The 20,566-nt window shown below is 42.8% G+C and overlaps 1 protein-coding gene across 1 annotated transcript in view; it reads left to right on the forward strand.

Annotated features, from left to right (window-relative positions):
* Positions 1 to 6,054, forward strand: part of LHFPL4 (LHFPL tetraspan subfamily member 4) — a 114,118-nt gene extending 108,064 nt beyond the window's left edge. The window contains exons 2-3 of the mRNA XM_073569676.1: positions 1,309 to 1,545; positions 3,083 to 6,054. Of these exons, the coding sequence (XP_073425777.1) occupies positions 1,309 to 1,545; positions 3,083 to 3,096 (251 nt within the window). The 3' untranslated portion in view covers positions 3,097 to 6,054. The remainder of the gene's footprint in view (positions 1 to 1,308; positions 1,546 to 3,082) is intronic.
* The last annotated feature ends 14,512 nt before the right edge of the window (positions 6,055 to 20,566 follow it).

A 20,566-nucleotide genomic window follows, 5' to 3' on the forward strand; every position in this document is an offset into this window, starting at 1 on the left:
AAATGGCAGTTTGGAGAAGGCACCCTTCTAATATCAGGGACCTGGAGCAGTTTGCCAAAGAAGAATGGTCTAAAATTCCAGCAGAGCATTGTAAGAAACTCATTGATGGTTACCGGGAGCGGTTGGCCGCAGTTATTTTGGCTAAAGGTTGTGCAACCAAGTATTAGGCTGAGGGTGCCAATACTTTTGTCTGGCCCATTTTTGGAGTTTTGTGTGAAATGATCAATGTTTTGCTTTTTGCTTCATTCTCTTTTGTGTTTTTTCATTTAAGATAAATTAAATGAAGATAATAATACCAAAGAATTTGTGTTTGCAATCATTTTCAGGAAGAAACTGAGTATTATCTGACAGAATTGCAGGGGTGTCAATACTTTTGGCCACAACTGTATGTTCACAGTGACTGCACCAGCAGAATAGTGAGTGCAGCTCTGGGGTATAATACAGGATGTAACTCAGGATCAGTAATGTAATGGATGTACACAGTGACTGCACCAGCAGAATAGTGAGTGCAGCTCTGGAGTATAATACAGGATGTAACTCAGGATCAGTAATGTAATGTATGTACACAGTGACTGCACCAGCAGAATAGTGAGTGCAGCTCTGGGGTATAATACAGGATGTAACTCAGGATCAGTAATGTAATGTATGTTCACAGTGACTGCACCAGCAGAATAGTGAGTGCAGCTCTGGGGTATAATACAGGATGTAACTCAGGAACAGTAATGTAATGTATGTACACAGTGACTGCACCAGCAGAATAGTGAGTGCAGCTCTGGAGTATAATACAGGATGTAACTCAGGATCAGTAATGTAATGTATGTACACAGTGACTGCACCAGCAGAATAGTGAGTGCAGCTCTGGGGTATAATACAGGATGTAACTCAGGATCAGTAATGTAATGTATGTACAGAGTGACTGCACCAGCAGAATAGTGAGTGCAGCTCTGGGGTATAATACAGGATGTAACTCAGGATCAGTAATGTAATGTATGTACACAGTGACTGCACCAGCAGAATAGTGAGTGCAGCTCTGGGGTATAATACAGGAGGTAACTCAGGATCAGTAATGTAATGTATGTACACAGTGACTGCACCAGCAGAATAGTGAGTGCAGATCTGGGGTATAATACAGGATGTAACTCAGGATCAGTAATGTAATGTATGTACACAGTGACTGCACCAGCAGAATAGTGAGCACAGCTCTGGGGTATAATACAGGAAATAACTCAGGATCAGAACAGGATACGTTGTGAATACATTGCGATAACTTCTGTGCTTCCTAACACTTTCCTTGTTACTTTTCTTCAGCTGTGTGCCTGGTGCTCGCCTGCATGATATTCCCAGATGGATGGGACGCAGAGACGATCAGGGACATGTGTGGGGACAAGACTGGAAAATATTCCCTGGGAGACTGCTCCGTGCGTTGGGCCTACATATTGGCCATTATCGGGATACTGAACGCCCTCATTCTCTCCTTCCTGGCCTTCGTATTGGGGAACAGACAGAATGATTTGCTTCTTGAAGAACTTAAGGCGGACAACAAAGGTAAAGAGCTGAGATGATGCCATATACAATGGTGCATGCACCACAGAGGCGGCCTGGTGCTGGGTGGGGGCCTGATAAGAAAACCATAGTTCCCTCCAGTCCACTGCGACCAATTATTGAGTCATATCAGAGCGTCCCTAATAATAAAGGGTCCAGCAGAGGCCAACCATATTTGCTACTTCAGTCTATTTCTTAATTTGATTTTTTTTTCGTAAATCAGATTTGTCCTTTTGTTTGCAAGGATAACAGACAAGAATGCAAGGGAATTGAGAGTTCACCTGTAATAATGGAGAAGGTGCAGAAATTTTCTCGAACACTTTGCAAACTTCTTTGTAGTCCTTACACTTAAGCTAACAGCGCCTCACAGTGGCCAGATGTGTGCATTACACGCTGCATATGGATACTATTCTGGAGGGATGGAGCTTGTCCTGGAGTCAGCCCTGTGGGCATGTTTTCTTGCCGCTTATGCTGTTTTCTTCATTTATTTTACATCTTAAGATCTCGTTATATATTTCACGGATTCGAGGCTGTTACAGCTTTTAGTCACTTTACAGATTTTGATACAGAATTGCATTTTTTTTTTGTAATTTCCTGGTATAGGGTTACAATGCCGGTGTGATGAGCACTGCTACATCTGTCTGGATCATTGGCGGACACAGACAGAAGTGGCCCCCCAAGTAGGAAAAGTATATGGGCCCTCTGCAGCCCAATAGCTCACATCATGGTGTACAATTCCACCAGCTTTGGAGGTGGATGTGGCCCCTGACCTGTGGGGCCCCTGTGCGGCTGCACTAATAATATCTCCACCCCTGGTCTGGATTGTAACAGATGGCTCCCTGCTGACCAAAGAGTCAGCCGCACAGCACAAGTTGCGGCCTCGGTGGTTGTTCTGTTAACAAAGAAACCATTAAATAGAGTTTATATCTAAATAGTTCCAAATTATCTACCCCTCCTGTTCTCTATGGCTGCATTCACTTGTCCGTAAATGGGCCACAATGCCGGAATCAACCCTGTGTCTCCTGATCTCATGAACGAATAGAGAAAAATAAAATATATTAAATTAAAAAATAGAGCAAAGATATATAGACTTTAAAAAGGATCTCTTAGTTTGTCATAAACAAGTATTTTCTTCCCTTGGTGTAAATGCCGCTGTTCTCCTGAATCCGGCGATGTTTGTCTTGTGTTTCTGGGCCTCTCCGTTCCTGAGATATGGACCATTATCTCCTGTGTATAAGTCTAGTCTTGTTAGGCAAGTGGGCGTGTCTTCAGAGAAGACTTGAAGACCACGCCCACTTAGCAGCAGGACTGGATTTAAATACAGGGAACAGGGGGCCATATCTCAGGAACGGAGAGGCGCAGGAAGAAAAGAAAAACATTGCCGGATTCAGGAGAACAGCGGCATTTACACCAGGGGATAAAAATGAATATTAATTTCAAGTGACAGATCCCCTTGAAGGTGATTTCTATTGATACAGAATACTGATGCAAATACTGATCTGCTAAAATCAATACCAATACTCTTTTCTTTTTTTAACAGATGACATAAAGTAAATAAACCCTGAGAGGACCCATGCTATCCTCACCAACGCAGGAATGTCTCCAGGCTGCCCACCATCCTACCCTATTGGTATCGTTAACCCTCTTCTTGTATTGCCATCCTCCGCCACACTGCCTTGAATTACCCATCCAAGTAAATCTTCATCTTAGCCTTGAAGAAAACTCTTCCTCCACCAAGACGGTGCCTGCACTGCCGCCACTACGAGCTCCCTTCCTTTTTCTCCCTCTCCAAAACCCCTCTCTGCTCCGTGATAACCAGCGACGGTATTTAAGGCACGCTTCTTTTTTCCTCATCTGCAACAGAGGATGGACAAAGTTCACCAGAAACCAGGATGTTTGCTACACCCCGCAGGGATTTTACTCTTTCATACCCCCCCCGCAAGAGGCTGCTGCAAGGACCGATCACAAAACTTGTCGCAATTTTGAATAGACGAAAAAAAGTAAATCGAAGCATTTATACCTCTTATGAATCGCCGCCGCCGTCCCATATCCCACGGGGAATTAACTGATCCCCTCCTGCCCTCCTCTGCAAAAAAAAAAAAAAGAGGATTTTCATGACTATGGGAATAGTAACTTTGTACATAACTTCTTAAGACTGCCGGACGGGCTGATGTTTGGCTACACCGTGCTTGGACCTGATGATCTCAGCCAATGCCTTTTGTACAGCCGGGCCACGAAAACTATTTTATTGGTTATTTTTACATGTACATTGATCACTACGAACTTCTCGCAACAGGGTAACTTTAAAAAAAAAAAAAAAAGCAATGTTTGACTTGTTATATAATGGCAGAGTCAGAACTGCTGAATGCTGTGTCTTTATATCTATGGGGAAGGGAGCTGAGCGAGGGGTGGAGGGAGGGACGACGTAGGGGTTAACAGCGGCAGGAGGGTTAGTGACGTCCATGAAGCCTCATCATCGCCATCGTCGTCTGAATACATGTCCTGCGGATCGGTACGGCCAAATCTATGTACAATATAACATGTATAGACCGAGAAGAGAATTACCTATGTAAATAGAAGAAGAGAGGGCAATCAGGGTAAAATTCCTTTAATCCAGCATCTGATAATCCATCAGTCACTGAGCTTAGCCTTGCATCTAAATAACCTAGGTCAGGGTTACTTTTTAAAGGGAATCTGCAGGTTTTTGCTATATAGACTGAGAGCAGTATGATGTAGGGGAAGAGAGCTTGATTCTAGCAATGAGTCACTTACTAGGCTGTTTACATGCAATCAGTGTTTTATCAGCAGGAGATTATCACTGTAGGACTAGGTATCTTGTGCCTACTGGCCAAGCCACACCTCCAGCACTGATTGGCAGCTATACGGTGTATCAGAAAGAAGCCAATCAGGGCTGTGGGCGGGGTTATACACAGCTCAACATTCAGAGCTCTGCAAGATCTGCAGCAGAGCAAACTGTGATATTATCACAACTGCTGCACCCAGTAAACTAAGTGACACATTTCTGGAATCAGAGTCTCTGCCCCTACATCATACTGCTATCAGATTACATAGCAAAACCCTGCTGCCATATTTCCTTTAAAAAAAATGTTGAGAGCATCATAAAATAAGGAAAAAAGTTCAATATGATTTTACACGTCAGTACGATTACTGTGATACCAAACTTGTACAGTTTTTCAGTTTTTTTTTTATTTAAGGGGTGAAAAAAGTATGCCCTTTTCTGAGACTTGTAACTTTATTTTCTTTAATATACACCCACACACAGTTGTATGAAAAGTGTTTGCCCGCTTCCTGATTTCTTATTCTTTTGCATGTTTGTCACAGATCAACAAACAAATGTAAATATTAGACAAAGATAACACAAGCAATCACAAAATGCAGTCTTTAATTGAAGGTCTTTATTAAGGGAAAAAGAAATCCAAACCTACAGGGCCCTGTGTGAAAAAGTGATTCCCCCTCCCCTTAAAACATAAACTAACTGAGGTTTAACACGTTTGGGAAACGGAGTTCAAATTTCTTAGCCACACGCAGGCCTGATTAGTGCCACACCTGTTCTCAATCAAGAAATCACTTAAATAGGACCTGCCTGACAAAGTGAAGTAGACCAAAATATCTTCAAAAGCTAGACGACATGCTGCGATGCAAAGAAAGTCTGGAACAAATGAGAAACACAGTAATTGAGATCTATCAGTCTGGAAAAGGTTATAAAGCCATTTCTAAAGCTCTGGGACTCCAGCATTATCCACAAATAGCAAAAACAAGAAACAGTGGTGAAGCTTCCCAAAAGTGGCCAGCCAACCAAAATTATCTCAAGAACACAGCGGCGACTCATCTAAGCCTCAGTTAAGGTTAGTGTTCATGACTCCACCTTAAGAAAAAGACTGGGCAAAATGGCCTGGCATGGTAGAGTACCAAGACAAAAACCACTGGTGAGCAATAAGAACATAAAGGTTTGTCTCAGTTTTTCCAGAAAACGTCTTGATGAGCCCCTAGACTTTTGTGAGAATACTCGGTGGACTGACAAGACAAAAGTTGAAATTTTTGGAAGGTGTATGATCCATTACATTTGGTGTAGAAGTAAAGTATTTCAGAAAAGGAACATCATACCAACAGTAAAATATGGTGGTGTTATTATGATAGTCTAGGGCTGTTTTGCTGATCCAGAACTAGGAAGACTTGTGGTGGTAAATGGAACCATGAATTCTGCTGTCTACAAAAAAATCCTGATGGAGAATGTCCAGCCATCTGTTCATAACCTCAAAAAAACGAGGTTCATGCTTGTAAACCCTCCAATGTGGCTGAATTACAAAAATTCTGCAAAGATGAGGGGAACAAAATTCCTCCATAGCGTTGTAAAAAGACTCATTGCCAGTTATCGTAAACGCTTGATTGCAGTTGTTGCTGCTAAGGGTGGTCCGACCAGTTATTAGGTTTACGGACAATCACTTTTTCACACAGGGCCCTATAGGTTTGGATTTCTTTTTCCCTAAATAAAGACCTTCATTTATTAACTGCATTTTGTGATTACCTGTGTTAGGCTGGTTTCACATTAGCGCTTTTTAAGCGCACGCACGGCCGGGGATAGCTCCGCCCCCGAGCCGGCTCTCTGCCCGGCGTGCCCGCCCCTTGCTTGTAGCGCCGCCTCCTAGCGCACAGCGGCGCCTGCGATCGGCGCACCCTATCTTTAGCATAGGGTGCGCAGATCGTGCGCAGGCCGTGCGCTAGTTGCACTTTGACCTGCGCTGCGCACTTTTGACGGTGCGCCGTGCGCGCCAAAATCAAACTTTTCGGATTTCGGCGTGCTCGGCGCACCGTCAAAAGTGCGCAGCGCAGGTCAAAGCGCAACTAGCACACGGCCTGCGCACGATCTGCGCACCCTATGCTAAAGATAGGGTGCGCCGATCGCAGGCGCTGCTGTGCGCTAGGAGGCGGCGCTACAAGCAAGGGGCGGGCACGCCGGGCAGAGAGCCGGCTCGGGGGCGGAGCTACCCCCGGCCGTGCGTGCGCTTAAAAAGCGCTAATGTGAAACCAGCCTTATCTTTGTCTGATCATTAAATTTGTTTGGTGATCTGAAACATTATTTACATGTGATAAACATGCAAAAGAAATCAGAAGGGGGGCAATCACTTTTCCACACAAATACCACACACTATAACTATATATATATATATACACACACACACAGTGGGTATGAAAAGTATTCAGACCCCTTTAAGTTTTTTACTCATTGTTTCATTGCAGCCATTTGGTAAATTCAAAAAAGTTCATTTTTTTTTCTCATTAATGTGCACTCTGCACCCCATCTTGATGGAAAAAAACAAATGTATAAATGCTTGCAAATTTATTAAAAAAGAAAAACTGAAATATCACATGGTCATAAGTATTCAGCCCCTTTGCTCAGACACTCATATGTAAGTCACATGCTGTCCATTTCCTTGTGATTCTCCTTGAGATGGTTCTATTCCTTCATTGGAGTACAGCTGTGTGTAATTAGACTGATAGGACTTGATGTGTAAAGGCGCACACCTGTCTATATAAGACCTCACAGCTCACAGTGCATGTCAGATCAAATGAGTATCATGAGGTCAAAGGAACTGGCCAAGGAGCTCAGAGACAGAATTGTGGCAAGGCACAGATCTGGCCAAGGTTACAAAAGAATTTCTGCAGTACTCAAGGTTCCTAAGAGCACAGTGGCCTCCATAATCCTTAAATGGAAGAAGTTTGGGACCACCAGAAGTCTTCCTAGACCTGGCCGTCCAGCCAAACTGAGCAATCGTGGGAGAAGAGCCTTGGTGAGAGAGGTAAAGAAGAACCCTAAGATCACTGTGGCGGAGCTCCGCAGATGCAGTAGGAAGATGGGAGAAAGTTCCACAAAGTCAACTATCACTGCAGCCCTCCACCAGTCGGGCCTCTATGGCAGAGTGGCCCGACGGAAGCCTCTCCTCAGTGCCAGACATATGAAAGCCATATAGAGTTTACTAAAAAGCACATGAAGGCCTCCCAGACTATGAGAAATAAGATTCTCGCATCTGATGAGACAAAGATAGAGCTTTTTGGTGCTAATTCTAAGCGGTATGTGTGGAGAAGACCAGGCACTGCTCATCACCTGCCCAATACAATCCCAACAGTGAAACGTGGTGGTGGCAGCATCATGCTATGGGGGTATTTTTCAGCTGCAGGGACAGGACGACTGGTTGCAATTGAAGGAAACATGAATGCGGCCAAGTACAGAGATATCCTGGAGGGAAACCTCTTCCATAGTGCTCTGGTCCTCAGACTTGGCCAAAGGTTCACCTTTCAACAAGACAATGACCCTAAGCACACAGCTAAATTAACAAAGGAGTGACTTCAGAACAACTCTGACCATTCCTGACTGGCCCAGCTAGAGCCCTGACCTAAACCCAATTGAGCATCTCTGGAGAGACCTGAAAATGACTGTCCACCAACATTCACCATCCAACCTGACGGAACTGGAGAGGATCTGCAAGGAAGAACGGCAGAGGATCCCCAAATCCAGGGGTGAGAAACTTGTTGGATCATTTCCAAGAAGACTCATGGCTGTACTAGCTCAAAAGGTGCTTCTACTCAATACTGAGCAAAGGGTCTGAAGACTTATGACCATGTGAGATTTCAGTTTTTCTTTTTTTAATAAATTTGCAAAAATTTCTACATTTGTTTTTTTCGGTCAAGATGGGGTGCAGAGTGTACATTAATGAGAAAAAATGAATTTACCAAATGACTGCAATGAGAGAGTGAAAAATGTAAAGGGGTCTGAATACTTTCATATGTCACAGACACGCATACACTGATACATTTCTGTCTGTTGTCCCACAGTCCAGAAATTCTGCCAGATTATCAGGAAATGATGCATCTGGCACCGGGGAAGTGGATATTAGCTGTGGGTATTATCTTTATAAATCCCCTGCAATCATCTAGCACCTTGTCAGCCATGAGCATGCTGGATTATAGGAATTGTACTGTTTTAACCCAGAATTAGGAGGAATAATCTGAGATTATCGGATATATTGTCTGTTACATTGTACATATTTTATCTGTTGGGGTTGGGAATCAACAAAACAAAATGTTACTCAAAAATCAGCTGCTATAAGTAAAGGAATATGTGAGTTAGTCGTCATCACAATTACATAGGATTTCTTTTGATCCTTTGTGTTTAATGCCAGATTATCAGATGCTCTAGATTATTAGATGGTCATAGATAAAGTAGATAGAAGTCATTAAACAAGAAGAAAGCCCAACATAAAAATGAACTGCTGGAAAGAAGTGATGGAATATCATACGTCCTGGATTATTAGATGCCGGATTAAGGGAATTTTGCTTTTTTTTTTTTTAAAATCCACTGAAATTTTAAAAACTGATTTTGGTGCCATGAAGAGATGATTGTGCCTGCAGGAGACTGGAATCGCGCATTACTATGAAGGCTGATTTTGATATAAATACATGGGGCTTCGGGTATCAACCAGTGCAGATGGGAAGTGAAGGGATTTTGTCTTATATCAACCAATCGGATCACGGCTGTCACTGCCTAAACAAAGGCAGTGAGAGCAGTGATTTTGGAAAACAGAAATCTGATTGGTCGATATATTCCAAGGGTTCCAAAGACACCCCCCCCAACTTGGCGATCATCTTCACAGAGGGGCCCATCGCATGTCTATAGCTTCACCCTCCCTTTCTCTATAGTAATACATTCGGGGGGCCCCAGATGACTGAATTGTGTATATATATACATATATATATACACTTGAGAGACAATTTATGGTTGTTGCTGACTCCGTAACTCACAGACGTTCTCTGAGAGGGGCACAGTATTGATAATAGTACTGATTAAATCCCCTTTACCTGTTTTCTAGTATACCATTAGGGGGTCCGCAGATCAGGATTGTCATCTATTAACCAGAGTGGGGGGGCTGCCACAAAGAGTGTCTCTCACTCTGGAGGACCCGACGTGTCCATACGTTACACAGTCGGTGTAATATTTCATTTCTCCTACAGTGGCGCCGCAGGGTTCCTCCACACATTTTGACTGATCGAAGGAGGTACCAGCAATGGTATCCCTCTATGATCAGCATATTTTAAGGGGATCAAGAAGAAGAAAAAAAAAAAAAGTGGAGACCCCCTTTAAGAATCTTATAGATTGAGTGGAGGAAGTCAATGCTGTATGCTAAACGTCTATTTCACTGCAGTCAGGATCAAAGAGTAAAGAGGTCTCCGAATAAGCCTTGAAGGGCTTGTCCAAGATTAGAAAAAAAGTCAATTTTTTTTTCCCTACCAGAAATGGCGCCACCATAACAGGCTGTGTCTGGTATTGCAGCTTTGCTCCATTCACTTCTGTGAGGCTCAGCTGCAATACCAGACACAGCCATAAAACAAGGGTGGCGCTATTCTGAAAAAAAAAAAATTCCATCTCAGTCTTTCCTTATTGCTTTCCTTGCCGTCAGCATGGTATCGTTTCCTGCCAGACAGATGGCCTTGTAAAGCGTCTCCAGAGCCTCCACTAGAAGACGGCTCCGTCAGCTGTCATAGGTCCTCACAAAAGGTCCAGATTCCATCACATAGCAGAACACCTGAGCCAAATCTGCTGCGGTAAACTGGAGTAGTCTGCGCTCGGCCCTATATTTAGCCACTATGGTCAGACATTATCATAAAGGAGCAGATGCCCAGAGGACGACACTGTCATATCTACTACATCGGCTGATTGCCGTCCCGTACAGCGTGGGGTCTGCAACTTATAGTTCTCCAGCTGTTGCAAAACTACATCTCCCAGCATGCTCGGACAGCCGCAGGGGACAATTTGGAGACCCCCTACATGCTGAAGCAATGAACCAAGACCCCACCCCTGCCTTCCTCTTCGAATGTGCATGGCATGAATTTGCAGACTTTAAAGGGACCCTAAACCTAAAATCTATTGTATCTCTATCACGGTCACTACAATATATTCATTTTCCATGTTTATGAGTGATCGATACCAGCAGCTTCTCTTTTCTTTTCTTTTTTTCTAATATGCACTTTTCTAAGCTGCCGACTTTAGCTTTAATGGCCCCTTTAAGAACTACTAGCATAGCACTAAACAATATGTGGCTCTGTGGACTAAAACCCCTAGGAAGCACTTGCAGGTCAAGTCAATAAAAGATCATGATAGGCCACAGCTGGAGAAGCCACGCATCATAAGCAGCAATATTCATGGGAAATTTGGTGGTTACTTTCACTGTACAAAGACTTCCTCACTGTCATTAATAATTCTTTTCTGCAGAACCCTGTCCTCTCTGACCCTGGCGACTGTCTCCCCCCTAATCCTGGTGTATGCTTCTGCTTGTCCCTGTCTCGTCTCCTCCTATCTGATACTGTGCTACGGCTGGTGCCAAATATTTCACTGCAAAACCAAGTACTGTACTTTTTCTTTGGTGTTGTATTTTATTGGTCTTGTCCTCTCTAGAACCTGTGTATTTCTGGTCGTCTGTCAGTAGAGACACGGTCTGACTTACTTTCTTATCGAGATGATATTACAGAGACACTTGTTCATCATTTCTTGGGTTGCAAAAAAAAAAAAAAAAAGGCAAAAAAAAAAAAGCCAGTAACTGATATGATTGAAATAAAATAAAGAATTGAAATAAAATCCCAGACTACGACTTTAAATGGAGTTTTGGTTGCATCGTCCCCTATTTTGCCGATGTTGCGACAGAGTCAGTAGAGTGAAACGGCAACAGAGAAGTCACTAGGAAATCCACAATGAGAGGAGGGAGAGGAGGGAGATGCTGCTGCAGTCACGTCACTGAGCAAGAAGGGGCATCACACCAGAACCTGCGCACACACAACCAAGTAAAGTAAAAGAAATTGCATTTTTTTTTAAACACAGAAAAAAGGAAAATGAGAAAAAAACAAAACAAGGTCTACACTACATTCAAGAGACACTGAGAATGACGCACTGATTTTCTCTACTTGGAGACCTTTTAAAAGCTGCTGTTGACAGCTCTTCACTACTAAGGGTATGTGCACACAGAGGAGATGAGCTGCTTTTTTTTTTTTAAGGTATTCAAAAGTTTTCTAGTGGATTTGGTACAGTAAGTGCTCCTTCTTTGGGGAGTTTTGGAAGAGTTCTTTTTTTCCTGTGGCATTTTTTTTGCAGCATTTTGATGGACAGTGCCTAGTTTAAAACATCCCCTGATGGAAAATGCTCCAAAAAGGTGACCGGCACCTTCTCTTCTCCCACTAGGCTTTTACAGAATCTAAATCAGAAAAAGATGCTCAAAAGACTGAACATATGACCAGCAAAGTAGTTTCGGAGCAGATTTTTTTTACTTTTAGAACTCTGCCAATACTGTTGCTCTGTTATTCCTCCTGGAAATGTGTGTCTAAATAGGTGTTATACTAACCAGATGATCGTCTCTCCTGACTCCCCCCAGTCCTCCCCAGACTCCCTCCAGTCCTCCCCAGACTCCCTCCAGTCCTCCCCAGACTCCCTCCAGTCCTCCCCAGACTCCCTCCAGTCCTCCCCAGACTCCCTCCAGTCCTCCCCAGACTCCCTCCAGTCCTCCCCAGATTCCCTCCAGTCCTCCCCAGACTCCCTCCAGTCCTCCCCAGACTCCCTCCAGTCCTCCCCAGACTCCCTCCGGTCCACTCCAGACTATTCTGGCAGCGGCTTTTCTGGGCAACGGACAAAAGGATCTACTAGATCCAACTTTACATCATCTGTCAAGAGAAGTGAAACTGATGAGACCCCAATACACATTAGATGTTTGACATCTACGGGTTTCACTGATCACTCTCTTTTTTTTTTTTTTTAAACTGTGCGCGTCCCTACATCCTCCGATACCATCATCTCATGCATGTCAGACTGTAGGAAAACCCAACATTGGCAAAGGGTCTAGTAATAGCGAGTCATCAATTTCTTCATAAACTGCCAGGAGGAATAACAGAGGTACAAGACAACATGGAGTGCTAAGAAAATATTTCTCAGGCTTGATATCTTATTTTTAAACAAGTCTTTATGAAACAGATGGGTCAGGAGCAGTGGCAGCAGCTTGGCAATCACACAAGCAATAATATGGCAATATCAACCAACCTACCTGCTGAATAGTTGTTTTTTTTTTTGCTCTACAGAAAAAAAAAAAAAAAAAAAAAAAAAACACTGATCAATGTCCTGCAGATACAAATCCCATGTAATATAACCCTGGTGGCCTCATGCACACTGCATTTAGCATTAGTACGGTTATATGTCGGCACCAGGATAAGACAAATGACGGAAACGCACCATGTACACTGCAGCAGTCTCTCTGTAGTGACCCCGGGTAGAACAGGCATAAATAATTCATCATACGCATCATTATGATGAGCGCTGCTGAAAAATAGCTTAAAGGGACCTTTCTGTATCTGATTTGCTTTGTAAACGCACCACCATAAATCTCATTTGTAGAATTAAAGGGGCACACTAGGAAATACTGCTAAACTATATTATACCCCGAGCAGCATCAGAGGAGCATAGAGAAACTTCAGGATCCAGTGAGTCCATCAGTTTCAAAGCAGCGCCTCCAGGCTCTATTGCAAAGAGTTTGTAAATGATGCAATCGTCCTGGAGACCGACCAACGCTGAGACTGCAGAGGTAGCCGGTAACTTTGAAAAAAAAAAGCTGTTAATTATTTATAGAATTAAAAATCTGTCCGCTCTTCAGAAGGAAATAGGAGTTTATTTCCAACAGGAAAAGACACGCATGTGTAGACCACTGTTCAGGTTCTTGTACTCGGTCAGTACAGAACAAGGTAATGGTTATCTGGGTAAGAGATTTCGCTAAGCACTTACCTTTTTTTTCCCCCAGGTAGTGATCACCTGCTGGAGGTCGCTGCACACTGAATATACCATACTCTGTACTGACCAGGAGCAAGAACCCGTGACAGTAGCCTGTACAAGGATGTCTTTCCTTTTTTTTCTTTTTAGGAGATCCTGGCTTCTCTAAGTCATTAGCTACCTCCAATAGGTGGCACTAGAGAGGCAGCTTTCTCTCTGCAGTAGGGGAGCTCATGCATACATATAAATGGAATATGGGAATCTCTGGCATGACACAAAGTATTAGTTTTGCTCAGAGTCTATATCAAGTAGCAGAAGAACTGGGACCCCCCCAGACCCAGTAATATATAAATATATCACATTTTATCTAACAGCTGATTTGTTTTTGTTGCAATGGCTCCTTGCATAATTCAGCACTTGCTCATTCCTCCAACTCTCACAATCTGTGCTCATCATTAATATGCATGCAGGATCCAGAGATCACTCATACATATGGATGCCTTTCCATTATGTATGTGGAGATGGGACCTTAAGACACCGCAGCACGAGATACATATGCAGCACGCCGGGGACCAGGCTTTATGGGAGCGTCAGTCGCCGGGAACATATCTACATATGGAGAGAGGTTACAATACGGCTCAGAGGTGGAAAACTGAACATGGAGGCAACAAAGCTCCCAAAGGGTAACACATCGCCACACGATCCTGATACTATTGTATGCTTCTGGCCGCAAAACATCCAAGTTCCAACATTATGCACCAGCAGAATAGTGAGCACAGCTCTGGAGTATAATACAGGATGTAACTCAGGATCAGTAATGTATGTACACAGTGACTGCACCAGCAGAATAGTGAGCGCAGCTCTGGGGTATAATACAGGATGTAACTCAGGATCAGTAATGAAATGTATGTACACAGTGACTGCACCAGCAGAATAGTGAGTGCAACTCTGGGGTATAATACAGGATGTAACTCAGGATCAGTAATGTAATGTATGTACACAGTGACTGCACCAGCAGAATAGTGAGTGCAGCTCTGGGGTATAATACAGGATGTAACTCAGGATCAGTAATGTATGTACACAGTGACTGCACCAGCAGAATAGTGAGCGCAGCTCTGGGGTATAATACAGGATGTAACTCAGGATCAGTAATGAAATGTATGTACACAGTGACTGCACCAGCAGAATAGTGAGTGCAGCTCTGGGGTATAATACAGGATGTAACTCAGGATCAGTAATGTATGTACACTGACTGCACCAGCAGAATAATGAGCGCAGCTCTGGGGTATAATACAGGATGTAACTCAGGATCAGTAATGAAATGTATGTACACAGTGACTGCACCAGCAGAATAGTGAGTGCAGCTCTGGGGTATAATACAGGATGTAACTCAGGATCAGTAATGTATGTACACAGTGACTGCACCAGCAGAATAATGAGCGCAGCTCTGGAGTATAATACAGGATGTAACTCAGGATCAGTACAGGATCAGTAATGTATGCACACAGTGACTGCACCAGCAGAATAGTGAACGCAACTCTGGGGTATAATACAGGATGTAACTCAGGATCAGTAATGTATGTACACAGTGACTGCACCAGCAGAATAATGAGCGCAGCTCTGGAGTATAATACAGGATGTAACTCAGGATCAGCAATGTAATGTATGTACACAGTGACTGCACCAGCAGAATAGTGAGCGCAACTCTGGGGTATAATACAGGATGTAACTCAGGATCAGTAATGTATGTACACAGTGACTGCACCAGCAGAATAATGAGCGCAGCTCTGGAGTATAATACAGGATGTAACTCAGGATCAGCAATGTAATGTATGTACACAGTGACTGCACCAGCAGAATAGTGAGTGCAGCTCTGAAGCATAATAATACAGGATGTAACTCAGAATCGGTAATGTAATGTATGTACACAGTGACTGCACCAGCAGAATAGTGAGTGCAGCTCTGGAGCATAATATAGGATGTAACTCAGAATCGGTAATGTACAGGAGGTGCTTCTCACAAAATTTGAATATCATCAAAAAGTTAATTTATTTCAGTTCTTCAATACAAAAAGTGACTCTCCTATATTCTATAGAGTCATTACTCACAGAGTGATCTATGTCACGTGTTTATTTCTGTTAATGTTGATGATTATGGCTTACAGCCAATGAAAACACAAAAGTCATTATCTCAGTAAATTAGAATAACAAATAAACCCTGTAAAGGCTCCTAAGCGTTTACGAAGGTCCCTTTGTCTGTTTCAGTAGCTCCACAATCATGGGGAAGACTGCTGACCTGACAGATGTCCAGAAGGCAGTCACTGACACACTCCACAAGGAGGGGAAGCCACAAAAGGTCATTGCTAAAGAAGCCGGCTGTTCACAGAGTGCTGTATCCAAGAATATTAAAGGAAAGTGGAGTGGAAAGAAAAAGTGTGGTAGAAAAAGGAGCACAAGCAACAGGGATAACCGCAGCCTTGACATTTTAGAGCTCTTCATGCTTCTCTCTGCCGACAAGCTTTTTGGAGATGGAAATGTCATTCTCCAGCAGGACTTGGCCCCTGTCCACACTGCCAAGAGTACCAATACCTGGTGTACACACAACAGTATCACTGTGCTTGATTGGCAGCAAAGTCGCTTGACCTTAACCCCATAGAGAATCTATGGAGTATTGTCAAGAGGAAGATGAGAGACACCAGACAACAATGCAGACGAGCTGAAGGCTGCTATCAAAGCAACCTGGGCTTCCATAACCCCTCAGCAGTGCCACAGGCTGATCGCCTCCATGCCACGCCGCATTGATGCAGTAATTGATGGAAAAGGAGCCCCGACCAAGTATTGAGTGCATTTACTGATCACACATTTCAGTAGGCCAATATTTCGGATTTTAAAATCATTTTTCAAGCTGATGTTATAAAGTTTTCTAATTTACTGAGATAATGACACTTGGGTTTTCACTGGCTGTAAGCCATATTCATTAACATTAACAGAAACAAACTTGTGAAATAGATCACTCTGTGAGTAATGACTATAGAATATAGGAGAGTCACTTTTTGTATTGAAGAACTGAAACAAATTCACTTTTTTATGATATTCTAATATAGTGAGAAGCTCCTGTATGTATACAGTGACTGTGCTATAATTTGTAATCCAAATGTAATGTTAGACAACGGAACCTGAGAAATTCCATCCCAATAACTAATATTGCATTTAAAGGCCAAACTAATTATATATATATATATATATATATATATATATATATAAATATAATGCGTGTGTGTGTTTATATATACCAGTATATATATATATTTATTGTGTGTAAGCGTTTGAGTGGTTTAATAAAAATCAGGACAGAAACCTTGAGAAGTGGGGGAAAAAGGTAGCTGTAGGCATACTGTTACCATGGTGATTTTGCAGTGGTTGCCATAGTGATGCTGATGCTGGCATCTGGGATGCTCTGTCAGCACATGGTGTGGAGGTGGGTGAACTGGAGGGTAAGCGGCATCGGAGGGGTTAATGCCAAATTTACTCATCTTCTACTTTCCTTCCAGCGAAGAATTAGTGATACCACGAAAATAAGGACAAATATGGAGTATAACATTTTCTATATAGATACATTTATATATATATATATATATATATATATATATATATATATATATATATATATATATATATAATCTCCATTACATACAGTGGGGAAAAAAAGTATTTAGTCAGTCAGCAATAGTGCAAGTTCCACCACTTAAAAAGATGAGAGGCGTCTGTAATTTACATCATAGGTAGACCTCAACTATGGGAGACAAACTGAGAAAAAAAAATCCAGAAAATCACATTGTCTGTTTTTTTTTTCATTTTATTTGCATATTATGGTGGAAAATAAGTATTTGGTCAGAAACAAAATTTCATCTCAATACTTTGTGATATATCCTTTGTTGGCAATGACAGAGGTCAAATGGTTTCTGTAAGTCTTCACAAGGTTGCCACACACTGTTGTTGGTATGTTGGCCCATTCCTCCATGCAGATCTCCTCTAGAGCAGTGATGTTTTTGGCTTTTCGCTTGGCAACACGGACTTTCAACTCCCTCCAAAGGTTTTCTATAGGGTTGAGATCTGGAGACTGGCTAGGCCACTCCAGGACCTTGAAATGCTTCTTACAAAGCCACTCCTTCGTTGCCCTGGCGGTGTGCTTTGGATCATTGTCATGTTGAAAGACCCAGCCACGTTTCATCTTCAATGCCCTTGCTGATGGAAGGTGGTTTGCACTCAAAATCTCACAATACATGGCCCCATTCATTCTTTCATGTACCCGGATCAGTCGTCCTGGCCCCTTTGCAGAGAAACAGCCCCAAAGCATGATCTTTCCACCACCATGCTTTACAGTAGGTATGGTGTTTGATGGATGCAACTCAGTATTCTTTTTCCTCCAAACACGACAAGTTGTGTTTCTACCAAACAGTTCCAGTTTGGTTTCATCAGACCATAGGACAGTCTCCCAAATCTCCTCTGGATCATCCAAATGCTCTCTAGCAAACTTCAGACGGGCCCGGACATGTACAGGCTTAAGCAGTGGGACACGTCTGGCACTGCAGGATCTGAGTCCATGGTGGCGTAGTGTGTTACTTATGGTAGGCCTTGTTACATTGGTCCCAGCTCTCTGCAGTTCATTCACTAGGTCCCCCCGCGTGGTTCTGGGATTTTTGCTCACCGTTCTTGTGATCATTCTGACCCCACGGGGTGGGATTTTGCGTGGAGCACCAGATCGAGGGAGATTATCAGTGGTCTTGTATGTCTTCCATTTTCTAATTATTGCTCCCACAGTTGATTTCTTCACTCCAAGCTGGTTGGCTATTGCAGATTCAGTCTTCCCAGCCTGGTGCAGGGCTACAATTTTGTTTCTGGTGTCCTTTAACAGCTCTTTGGTCTTCACCATAGTGGAGTTTGGAGTCAGACTGTTTGAGGGTGTGCACAGGTGTCTTTTTATACTGATAACAAGTTTAAACAGGTGCCATTACTACAGGTAATGAGTGGAGGAAAGAGGAGACTCTTAAAGAAGAAGTTACAGGTCTGTGAGAGCCAGAAATCTTGATTGCTTGTTTCTGACCAAATACTTATTTTCCACCATAATATGCAAATAAAATGAAAAAAAAAACAGACAATGTGATTTTCTGGATTTTTTTTTTCTCAGTTTGTCTCCCATAGTTGAGGTCTACCTATGATGTAAATTACAGACGCCTCTCATCTTTTTAAGTGGTGGAACTTGCACTATTGCTGACTGACTAAATACTTTTTTTCCCCACTGTATATAGGTTTATGTCAGTATGAATCACAAGACAAGGCAGCAGTTCTACAATATCTACAATAGGTCAGGGGAATGAAATGAACAGGACAAAGCTACAGCACCGTGCAGAGTCCAACAACAGGAAATGCGGGTTCAACAAGAAAATAAGGAGACCCCTTTTTTTCCAGATTTATACCACTCCATTCAAGTATCTGTACAAGTGACTATATTTTGATATATAGTGGCTCATTGAGAATATAAATTATGTTTTACCAGGAATGAACAATCATCCATCTGCACTCAGTATTTTATAGGTGGAGGTCTGTTCCTGTGACTGGTACTGTATCTATAAGATACTTTTATTTTAAAACATTCTAGGTTCCTAAAAAAAAAAAAAAAATCCAAAGTCAACAGATGCCAAATTGTATGTCCAACTTTACAGAGAGCCCAGACACGGGGCTTCAAGATGCAAATATTCTCCCCACACATTTTAGTACCCAGAATGAGAGGTGAACGTCTCGGCATCCCTGAGACCTCCCAAGATCCATTATATACCAGTGATTGAGGCGCCCCACTAAAGCTCAGGACTCTCTTCTAGCAGAATGTTAATAAACCCTGTTGTTAATCTTACATTTCTGAACACGCGTCTCGGATTGTTGAGCGTGTGGCTCTATATTCCCTCGTCTTATTGATTAAAAATAACAATGGCAGCGCAGCGGCAAACGTCCTTGTCACATTCACTACCGCCGAGGTGTCAGCGTTGATCTAGTCTCGTACAGATTGTCCTTTGCGTCGACATTAAGGCAGTGATGCCATTTGGCTCTGTATGTCGACAATTCATCTCAATGAGAAAACGGGGAAGACTTAGCTGGGAAAAGCTCATTAAGACGAACGGGACAATGCGAACAGTGGCGTGTCACCCACAACAACCAGAGACAGGAAAAAGTATTGTGTGTGTCAAGCAGTAGCAGGTCATTGAAGAGACCGTAATAAAGATGAATGCCACAAGGATATACATTGCAGCATACACACACACGCCCGGGGGCTTGGTGATCCGCTCTACTCAGATTTTTGAGATTCCTGACACCACATTCATTAGGTCAGTGGTCCTCATCTGCTCCAACACCTGTGGTTGTAGAGCAGCGTTTCCCAAACTCCAGTCCTCAGAGCCCCCAACATGTCATGTTTTCAGGATTTCCTTAGTATTTCACAGGTGATGGAAGTATCATCAAGGCATGAGGAATTCTCTCACATGTATAACACTATGGAAATCCTGAAAACATGACCTGTTGGGGTCCGCGAGGACTGGAGATTGGGAACCACTGTTTTAGAGCACCATAGGTGGTCTGCATTAAGATCGGAAGAGAAGATATCTCGTTTATCAATCACCTGACCACTGTAACCTGCAATTTGTAGCAGCAGCCAGATGACTGGAAGGCATATCATCAGCCGTGTCTGCAAGTGGATGGGACATGATCGCTTCCGGTCCGAACACACTGGGCTCCAGAGGGGTAGGGCACAGGCTGTGTGCCCAAGTAAGCATTTCATTTTTTTTTCACGTTTTTGAAGCGTTTGTCCTGGTCAAACGCTTCAAAAAGGCATAGAAGAAGCATCCCATTCATTTTAAATGAATTCTGCACTTTTTGTGCACATTGATGCGTTTTTTTCCCGCACAAAAAACGCTTAGCAGTAAAAAAAAACGCAGCATGCTCATTAATTTTGCAGAAAAGTCTGCGTTTTTAGCTATTTTCTATGAGTCAGAAGACGCGCTGACAAAAAACGCATCAAAAACGCGCGGTTTTTCCGCAAAAAACATTCGGAAAACGTGCAGAAATAAAACACGTGTTTCCTGGGAAGGAGTCCGGATTTGAAGCAGAAACTTTCTGCATAGCCAGTGTGTTCATCAATTCTGTCACTGGAACTTAAAAA

This window comes from Dendrobates tinctorius, unplaced genomic scaffold (assembly GCF_039654945.1).
Source record: "Dendrobates tinctorius isolate UK_male_01 unplaced genomic scaffold, ASM3965494v1 ptg000027l, whole genome shotgun sequence".
Lineage (NCBI taxonomy): Eukaryota > Metazoa > Chordata > Amphibia > Anura > Dendrobatidae > Dendrobates > Dendrobates tinctorius.